At 32.3% G+C, this 10,520-nt stretch overlaps 1 protein-coding gene across 2 annotated transcripts in view; it reads right to left on the bottom strand.

Annotated features, from left to right (window-relative positions):
* Positions 1–1,455: 1,455 nt before the first annotated feature.
* Positions 1,456–10,520, bottom strand: part of LOC139519863 (sodium- and chloride-dependent neutral and basic amino acid transporter B(0+)-like) — a 41,670-nt gene continuing 32,605 nt past the window's right edge. The window contains exons 13-17 of one of the 2 annotated variants that reach the window (XR_011663700.1): positions 9,012–9,145; positions 8,030–8,197; positions 5,950–6,117; positions 1,864–2,200; positions 1,456–1,822 (exon numbers count right to left, since the gene is read on the bottom strand). Coding sequence is in view for 1 of the 2 variants with exons in the window: in XM_071312137.1 (XP_071168238.1) it covers positions 2,147–2,200; positions 5,950–6,117; positions 8,030–8,197; positions 9,012–9,145 (524 nt within the window). In the remaining variant the exon portion in view is untranslated. Of the gene's footprint in view, positions 2,201–5,949; positions 6,118–8,029; positions 8,198–9,011; positions 9,146–10,520 lie in introns of both variants that reach the window. The other variant, XM_071312137.1, reaches the window with a different exon arrangement.

The following is a 10,520-nucleotide window of genomic DNA, read 5'->3' as shown; positions in this document are numbered from 1 at the left end:
AAAAGTTTGCAGTATCCTTTAACTTTACTTTCCAATATATAGATGATGTTCTCTCACTAAATAATTAACCACAACAGATAAAATTAAGTTTGTCTCATATCTTGACTTACATCTAGAAACTGACAATGAGGGTCGGTTGAAAACAAAACTTTACGACAAAAAAGATGATTTCAGCTTCTCAGTAGTGAACCTTCCATTTCTATGTAGCAGCATTCCAGCATACGGAGTATATATCTCCCAATTGATACGATACTCCCGGGCATGTATTTCCTATCATGCTTTCCTTGATAGAGGGTTGCTGCTCATAAGTAAGCTATTAAACCAAGAGTTCCAAATGGTAAAGTTGAAAACATTCATTCGTAAATTTTACGGACGCAATCACGAGAGGTTTGACCGTTATGAAATATCTGTTTCACAGATGATAGCGGATATGTTCCTTATGTTTTATTACCAATGTTACTTCAACTGGCCGGGCGGAGCTTATGTTTTAATTTGCATAAGGACAGTCTACTTGAAGATGTTTGTGATAAGGATGATTTCCGTCATAATTATTATTGAATTCTAATCACCAATCAGTATCACCAAACGCATATACAAACAGAGTGTATGATACGGGAAGAATAACTGGACACTTCATTGATGAGTTTATCCCAAAACTCCTGTCTATAGATGGACTGGTCTTAAATAAGAGAACATCTTAAAACCCGCCCTGTCAAGTGAAATAAATATAGTAATAACTACCATCTCGTTTCCTTTTCATAAAAAGAGCCTGTCCCAAGTCAGGAGCCTCTGTCCTTTGTTAGTCTTGTATTATTTTAATTTTAGTTTCTTGTGTACAATTTGGAAATTAGTATGGCGTTCATTATCACTGGACTAGTATATATTTGTTTAGGGGCCAGCTGAGGGACGCCTCCGGGTGCGGGAATTTCTCGCTACATTGAAGACCTGTTGGTGACCCTCTGCTGTTGTTTTTTTATTTGGTCGGGTTGTTGTCTCTTTGACACATTCCCCATTTCCATTCTCAATTTTATTCCATGACTAAAAATAGTGCTTTTGATGTCATCGTTTACTTAGATAGAAATATTTTTGTTTGCTCATATAATGGTTTTTAATTGGTGGTCTGATACCTGGTTGACTGATTTGTTTACCATATATTAGAATATAGTTGGTATTTTGCTCATTATCATAAATAAACAATCAGTTTATAAAAACAATAGTTTTTTCAATGGTTACTGAACCTAAATACCAGAAATAGAGGATTATCCAGTCACATTCTTGGTATAATATGAAGCCTTAATGAAATGCTTCGTCGTCGCCTCTGCATCAAACGGATGAGCATCCTTATGTGTCTCAATTTGTGACTTTCGTCGCAAGACACGTGAAACAAAAAAGTATGGAAATCAAAGTAACAACATATTGACAATGATACTGTAGTATTATAACATAACTACTTGATATTTTTTTCATTTAATTCTATGCATACATTATAACAGTTAAATATGTAAGACTAAGGGTTAATAATAATATTTCTGGCGTAAACGTTAAATTCAAATATATGTATGACAAGTACGGTCGCCACTTCTATAGAAGAAAAGGTTATGTATTCCAATAAATGTTAAGTCAAGATCAACTGAACAAAAATAAATAGTAAGCATACACATCCCCAATGTCATATTTTTATTCATTAGGCAAAGTTCATGAGTGCAGTAGTAGATAAAAAAATCCCTTACATTAAAATAAATTACTAGTATATATATAATGACCATACGACAGAATTTTGTTTTGAAAATGAAATCTTTTAGTTACAAATAAAAAATGCCAACTGCCATGAGTAAAAAAGACGAATACAAAAAAAAAAAATACTGCCATGTGTAAAAATTGCAAAGTCCAGTCTCTTCAACATACGTTTGGTAAAATATTTACATGGACTTAGATTTGAGAACAGGGGATCGATCTGAGACTTGACTGTGGCGGACATAGAAGTGAGTTCATACAATTTCTTGTTGCGCTAATTACTGAAAATATTTTTTTTTCTAAAACCCATTTAATTCATATATATATATATATAGTCCTCCTGCAGTATCAGAATATGAAAATTAAAAAATATATCCATCAGTATTAGACACTTTCCTGGTTAACTAAGTTTTCACAGCCTATCACTAACATAGGCAAGATTTTCTTTTCCAGGCTTGTCATACATCTGAAATAGACGATAGACATAAAATAACTATATACATGACTCATTTATGTTTATTTTTATTCGTTCAGTACTTGACAGTTTAAATTCAAAGATAGCTTATAACAAGTTGTTTTATTTTGTGAGAGATTCACCCTTTAAGCGAAACCGTTTTTAATTTTACAAATGAACTCTATCACAAAGCAACTTAATGGTTTAACGAAACGATCATGTCTTTGAAACGACTCATGCGGAAATCGGAAAGACTCTGGCGTAAACACCGAAAACCGTGTGATTACGAAATTCATAAATCATCCATGAACAAATACCAACATGAACTTAGAAATGAGAAACGTTCCATTCTTAGTCAAAAAGTACTTTCTTTTAAAGGTGATTCTAAAAAGCTATATAAATTCGTAAAAGACTTAACAGGCAGTAAGGCGGAAAATCCGATGCCAGCCGTTGAAAACGAAAACGAACTTCCCGATAAATTTGCGGACTTCTTCATGAACAAAATAAAAACAATTCGTGATTCTCTGAGAGACTTTGACGATTACAAACCATTGTTCAAAGACGTTCCGTTATTTACATCATTTAAAAATCTTTCAGAAGACGAAGTTAAGACCATCATAAATAAATTGCAATGTAAATCATGCGAACTTGACATTTTGCCTACTATACGAAAGTACTTAAATCGTTCCTTAGTGAATTGTTGCCTGTTATCACAAAGTTAGTTAATTTGTCTCTTAGTCAAGGCGTCTTCATATTAAGATGGAAGCAAGCGGTAGTCAGGCCTCTGCTGAAAAAGGCTGGTCTTGAACTAATTAACTCAAATTATAGACCAGTAAGCAACTTGTCTTTCCTGTCTAAATTAATTGAAAAATGTGCGCTATATAGACTGAATGAACACGTGAAAGATCATGATCTCCTTCCTACAAACCAATCTGCGTATCGTCAATTCCATTCGTGCGAATCGGCCCTTCTACGACTCGTTAATGACATACTCGATGGGATGGAACATCAAGAAGTCACCGCTATGATCGCCGTTGATTTAAGTGCAGCATTCGATACTGTAGATAATAGTATTTAGATAAAAGTACTCGAATATCAGTACGATGTAAATGGAACCGCACTTAAATGGATCGATTCCTATTTGAGACCTCGAAGCTGTCGTGTAAATGTCAGCTCTACAACATCATCAGAGTGACAACTTGAGTGTAGCGTACCACAGGGAATTTGCTTAGGTCCCTGGCTTTATTTAGTCTACGCCGGAACTCTATTCGACATTATTCCACCATCTATTACTGTGTACGGATTTGCCGACGACCATACTGCTAATAAACGTTTCGTGCCAACATTAACAAATGAGATGGATGCAATTCGTGACTTACAGGACTGCGCTGTTCATATAAACACCTGGATGAACAATAACAAACTAAAAATGAACAATGCGAAAACAGAATTTATTCTCTTTGGCAGTCGACACCAACTCTCTAAATGTCAGACAAAAGAAATAATCATTTGTGGAGATGTTATAAAATCAAAAACATGTATACGGTACTTAGGAGCTTTTCTGGATGAGACTCTAAACTTCAAAGACCATATTACTAAAAAATGTAAAACAGCAATGATGAACTACTACAAAATAAAGTGCATAATATCCTATCTATCGAAAGAAGCAAATGAAACTTTGGTCTTATCTTTGGTTATATCACATTTAGATTATTGCAATGTTATACTTTTTGGAATTTCACAAACTGATTTATATAAATTGCAACTTATACAGAATATGTGTGCCAAACTTGTGTTAAACCGTTCTAAGTATGATAGTGCCAAGCAGGCATTGTTTGTCTTACACTTGCTTCCGATCAAAGCCAGAATTACATTCAAAATCTTAACATATATGTACAACTGTCATGTAGGTAATGCACCGTCATATTTGATCAATTTGTTAAATCCTCAAGTGTCGAAAAGTTCATTAAGGTCGTCAGAGTCATCTATTGGGTGTTATGCAGTCCCATATAACAAAAAGAAAACTTTTTCAGATAGAAGCTTTAGTACTATTGGGCCAAAATTGTGGAATGAAATAGGTACAAATGTAAGAAACTCTGAATCTTTGGATACTTTTAAATGTCGGTTGAAAACATTGTATTTCGAAAATCATTTTGAACTTTTCTGACTTTTTTCTTGTGTATCACAGTGTATATTTTCAAATTTTCAATTTTTGGTATAGTACATACATATTGTATTTTTGTATAGTATTTTTGTATTTTATATGTCATTTATGTACAACGCCATTGAATACATATTGTATATGTAGAAATAGGCGTTTAATTAAGTTTTCATGTTTCATGTTTCAACTTAATTCATCGGGTGCGTGTTTCCAGTTTTTTTGGTGATGATAACATTATAACAGTGAGAGGCGAAACATAACACAGGTACTTTCAATCTTCTAAGTCGGAAACTCCATGGTAAAAAATGAAAGTCAAAATAGACAACCAACAGTACGCAAAATACAATATAGGAAACTGAACATCAAGCAACAAGAAGGGTAAGCAGATCCCGCTCCACATTTGGCATCCGTCTCGAGTTATTAAAAAAAAAAATGTAACGTGTTACTGTGTATGTTTCAGTTTCAATAGTTATTCTAAATTTTGATTTTACTATCCACAAATTAGAAAACACCTGCCGTGTAAATATTTATATGTATAAATATTCTAGTCTATCGTTTTTGAGAGCGGACTCTTATGGTTCTTTTTGTCGTCAATACTCCTCAATTTGTTAATAATTTTACCTGTTTCTAGTATAATCCTACTTTTCATACAAAAATAAAATACATGCTCAAACTTTCGATTGCATTCATATACCTAACATTTGAATAAAGTTGGTACCAATCACAGCAGAGCTATCACAGGTTTTTGGTGTATTGGGTTACATTTTTTGCTGCGAAGCGTTTTCGTTTTTTATGATTTAATAAAATACAAGTTTTATTTTGAAGCCTCTGTTGTGTGTCTTAAATGTTAACAGAAGTGAAACTAACAATAGGAAATTCAGATTTCTAGTTGGATATAGTTATCAAAGGTACCAGGATCATAATTTAGTACGCCAGACGCGCGTTTCGTCTACACAATACTCATCAGTGACGGTCATATCAAAATATTTATGGAGTCATTCTGATCATTTCTTCAAATCTTTGAGAAATCGCGTGAGGCATGATTGCTCACAAATAAACGACAGGAAGTCTTTTCTCGATTGTATGCCTATTCTTTCTTTCTTGAAGTAAGGAAGATAGCTTGCGTAAGCATTGTAAGGTTATGGAACTCAATTTTTTGAGATACTTGATTTTTTAAAAATGGCCGTAAAAGACTCGGGCTATTACCTTTTATTTAGCATTGGCATTACGTGAGTCCCAAATCGTAATATAAAAATCTAGAATCTGCCTAATGATTTATTTGTGAGTCTTCTATGAAAATAAACGTTGATGATATGGGGTAAAATATATTACCTTTATCTTAGAACAAATCCTTAACCTGACCTGAGTACATACTTAATATCATGAGACATTGAGACACTGTTTTGTAATCAAAAGTAACTGTATGTAATCATTATATCAACTGTGCGTGCGTTGTCAAATTTCAAAACAAAAATAAAAACGTGCGCCAGGTACAATCAGAAAAAGTAAACTGTTGGAGCTTTTTTCCATTTATAAATGCATAAAACACTATATTTTTACCACACATAGCGTTCGGAAAGAACGATATCACTATTCTTACCTCTACGTTTATATCGTTTGGTGATACTTCGTTTTCCAAAGCTTCTTTTCCATGCGGGTCTACTTCAAAGGATGTGTCCCACTTGTCAACGTATTTCTTTGCCTCTCTCCTGTGTTTAACAAGTGCAGGGCCCCACTCATTTGTAGGGGTCGTTAAGTACTTCATACGCTTAAATGAGTAAAAAGCAAGTAGTATATAACATCAAAAACAATAAAAAGAAAACTATTATGAAGTCAATGCTATAGTTTAATTCTCTTAAACATCCAGGTTTCCCGGAGAAAAACATGGGAAACTTTCCACGATTGGTATACATGTTAAGATATTCAAGGTAGATAATTATATATATCGTTGTTTACAAGATAATGTAAGCATTTATGGCATACGTTTTTCGATTGAAATGTGTTTTATTTCTTCAAAATCTTTCAGCATTAATGTAATATAGTTTTTGGTTGTAAATTGTTTTGTTTCTCAAAATTAAACATTCCAATATTAATTATCATTCTCTCATCAGGTCTTTCTTAGAAAAATGTTATTTTATTGAAAACAGTGATTTTGACAATGACAATAACAATAGACCATGTGTTGGAAAAATCCATCAAAACAGTATTTATGAATATATCCCTATAATTAAAAAAGAATAACTAAATATATCGTAAACCTTGAAAAGTTTGATTAGTAAATTGTGTTGTCAAACATGATAATATTTAATGATCAAAAAGTTGCCGATGTCATTTATTCTTTCAAAGTGTTGGAGGAATCCATATGCTTCTAAAGGTGAAACTTACTATTTTATAAAACCACAACTTGGCAACTTTATTATGTAACACAAGTACCGGTTGAAACTTAAGAAAGCATTAGTAATTAGGAAATTAATGGGGGAAATATTCTGTGGTGACAGTTCCAATTAGAACGTTTGTGATGTAAGACAGGTTCTTTGGAACAGATAATATGAACGAACTTGTCACGCCTACAACAAAACCGTTTATGGTTTCAGTCAAGATCATTTTTAGGATCCAGTATTGCTCATCATTCTTATTTTGCTGTTAAAGTCATGTGGATCGAGTTAATTGAAATAAAACTGTTAAAGAAATTATTGAACCATGCACGAACATATTCTAAAGTGAATTTGTACAGTTTCAGTGATTTTGAAATAACCCTTGAAAATATCAGGAATTTTATACAATCACTGAAAATATTTCTAGAAATTTTGTTAAATACCTGATGACAAATTCAAACTTAAAGAACTTATATTAAAAATGTATTTACATTATTTCAAATAAACAAATGATTTTAAAATATATTTTTCAATGAATAATACTTGTTAAAACTATCGTACAATGATTATAAATAATCGGCATATGAACTGATATCAATACTAAAATTTACTTATTTTACATGATTAATTTAGGTGACATCTGGTACACAATTGACCTAGACAGGCACACATATTTTTTTCACATCTATACTTTCCATAACATCCACATTTAAAAAAGACCTTGTCCATCACAAATATAAAACAATTTAACTGAGGCTTTAGATCGTCAAAATATACAGCTGACAAAAATCAGTAATGCAAGTATGGTTCTAGTGTATGACCCTAAAAATGTCATGTTTGGAAACAAGACTATGTTGTACATGTCTCTCATATAGACATAATATTTGATATCTTCATTTTTACCTATACTTAGCTATTGTCGTTTTCTTTACTATTATTTTTTTGTGGATATTAATGTCTTTTAAAGACTGCAAGTTAATAATACAGCATGTATTCACTTTTGATTGATGAATTTTCATGTCACAATAAGATACCCTCGTTCTGATAGGCATGTTATTTGCCACTGGATCACATAGCGTAAACCAATCAGTGTCTTACTCTTACTATATTTGTTTTTCTTCTCTCTCGATAATTGTGATAAATCCCAAATGTGACGCTTAAAAGTCGCATAAATCACCAACAATCAATCAATCACTTCATATTCATATGAATAATGTTGTTGACGCCCTCAAAATTTTGCAATTTTATGCACCTAACTAAATGATATGTCACGTGTTCCTTCAACTAAAACTTGCTTTGACATACCTCTCCAAAACTTCCTGGTGTTCTTATGAAGACACATAATGATGCAACAAATATTGTAACCAGAACAAACATCGTCATCATCCATCCTAACGCATCTGCCCATTCTGGATATTTATCACGTTTATCTGAATACCCTTCATATGTTGCCCAGGAAAATATCAATACAAACTGAAAATTAATAATACAGAAAATATTGCAAGGTTAATTTTCATATATTTTTTTCACCACTAAATAATGTCCAGCGAAAAACAAAAACGGAGGAGGGAAATGACCTATCCAAGAAAAGTAACGCTAGAAAAATTTAAAATATCAAATTGAATAACAGTACAATGAGAGTTATGGCGAGTGGAAGTCATCATATGATCTAATAAATAATGAAGACGCTATCCCATCGATAAGAATTATTTAGGTAGATTCACTGTTTATCGCCATCTTTGATTGTAATATAACAATACACAATCGGCTGGTTGATCAAATTTGCCAATTTACAGATTGTTTATAAATGTATTAGATAATAATTTAAACTAATCATAGATACCAGGACCACAATTTTATATTTACACAAGACGCGCGTTTCGTCTAAAAAGACCCATCAGTGACGCTCGAATCAAAAAATGTATTACTATAAACAAGGAAAAATCAATTCATGGTTGTCGTCGGTTCATGTCTGTCATATATGTTTTTCGTAAACTGTTATAAATGAGGCCGATGGTGTTCTCAATTGAATTGTTTAATATTTTTCATGTCGGGACCTTTTATAGCTGACCACAGGTTATGGGGTTTTCATTGTTGGAAGCCGTTCTTTACATCCACTTCATTTAAATTTTAATGGATAGTTGTTTCATTGGAATTTATACCACATCTTTTTATTTTTATTTTATAATGGTATTATTTTTATACCATTGTATATTATTGTATTATTCAAACTGTTTTAAGATTGTCCGATTGATATCGTAATTTTATCAACATAATCTCTACTCACAGTGACAGCCAAAGGAGTGAGCAAGCACCAGCAAATTGCCCACCACCATTTAGCAACAAACCACGGGAAACCGACTGGTCCACAAAAGCTTTTTCCGATCATTGTCTCAATATCATCCAAAAATCGTCTTACTCCTAAAAACCAGCAAAAATGATCATAATAATAGAAAAAACTTTCCATCATTTACACTATATGTCGAAGTTCATTATGTCATTTTGAAATGTAAAAAACATTTCCCTACTCCTGACAACACAATTTTTATATTCAAATAATAAAAATAAAATTTATAAAATTTGTTCATACTGTGCCAACACGTAGTTTATGTTGTGATAGTTTCAAAAATATAATAAAATTGATAGATCATCGAGCATTTTCTCAAGCTCCTGGTTTTTACAACATCAGTATGTGATTAGAAGCTAAAGTAAATGATGAAATAATAAAATAAATGACGAAAAGATAGCTTTTAGAAATGATTCGAGGATATCAAAAGAAAAGATAGGGTGACCGTACGGTTTTTTCCGACTAATATACAAAATAGCAAAAAATCATGTAGGTTCCTTCAGAAATTGCACCATTTCAGAGTTACATCCCCTTTAATGCAAATTTAAAAGGATTAAAAATCAAGAAGAAAAACTGCACTAGTAAAAATAGAGAGCATTTACACATGATAACTGATTAAGGGTCGAAACCGTAACAGCGTGGATGATCGTAAATCGAATTTTGTTAATAATACCAAATCATTTACTAGTACTTTTAACATGTTTGTCATCGGCTAACTAAAAGAATTTGTTTAAACTATTCTAATCCTCATACCCAACAGTTCTTTTTTAAAGCATAATAAGTGTTCAGAGCTAATACCATTGCATAATTGAAAAATGTACAAACACATAGCAATTTGCCTTGTCAAATATTTATAACATGTGTGTAGTAGATCAACACGTCTCCCTCAACCCGTGCTTGAATGATTTAGTTACAACCCAATCCAATTTCTATCACCATTACTGGAATCCTAAAATGCAATTAAACACCTTTTGCTCTTGAAGACGAATTTAAAAAAAAAGCTTGAGACAAACTGAATGATATCAGATACTTTAACGGTGTTTTGTGTTGAAAGTATTTAAGTCCGGTTTTATTACAGATATTACATAAACTTATTATTATCAATGATTCACGAAAATGAGATCATAGAACTTATAGATTTGTTCACCTTAAATATATTTCTATCCACCAAATATTGCTCATAGTATGTAGGAAACAGATACACTCACAAATATAAACGTTGACCAATAAAGAATGAACGATCCAGGTCAGATCAGCAACACTTGAAAAGTAAACCAAATACGGACAAAAAATCAAAATCTCCTTTCGACAATGGTATAATGAAGTTTTCCTATGATTGGTTCATGGAAAAAATTTGGTTTCAGACAGTAACTTGTGAATACTTATATGGATCTCTATGCAATTGAAGCACAAGTTTCCATACCATAAAGGGAAGGTTGGGATTGATGT

This window comes from Mytilus edulis, chromosome 4, assembly GCF_963676685.1.
Source record: "Mytilus edulis chromosome 4, xbMytEdul2.2, whole genome shotgun sequence".
In the NCBI taxonomy this organism is placed as follows: domain Eukaryota; kingdom Metazoa; phylum Mollusca; class Bivalvia; order Mytilida; family Mytilidae; genus Mytilus; species Mytilus edulis.
The sequence above is the reverse complement of the archived record's forward strand: the minus strand, read 5'-3'. Positions and strand labels throughout refer to the sequence as shown.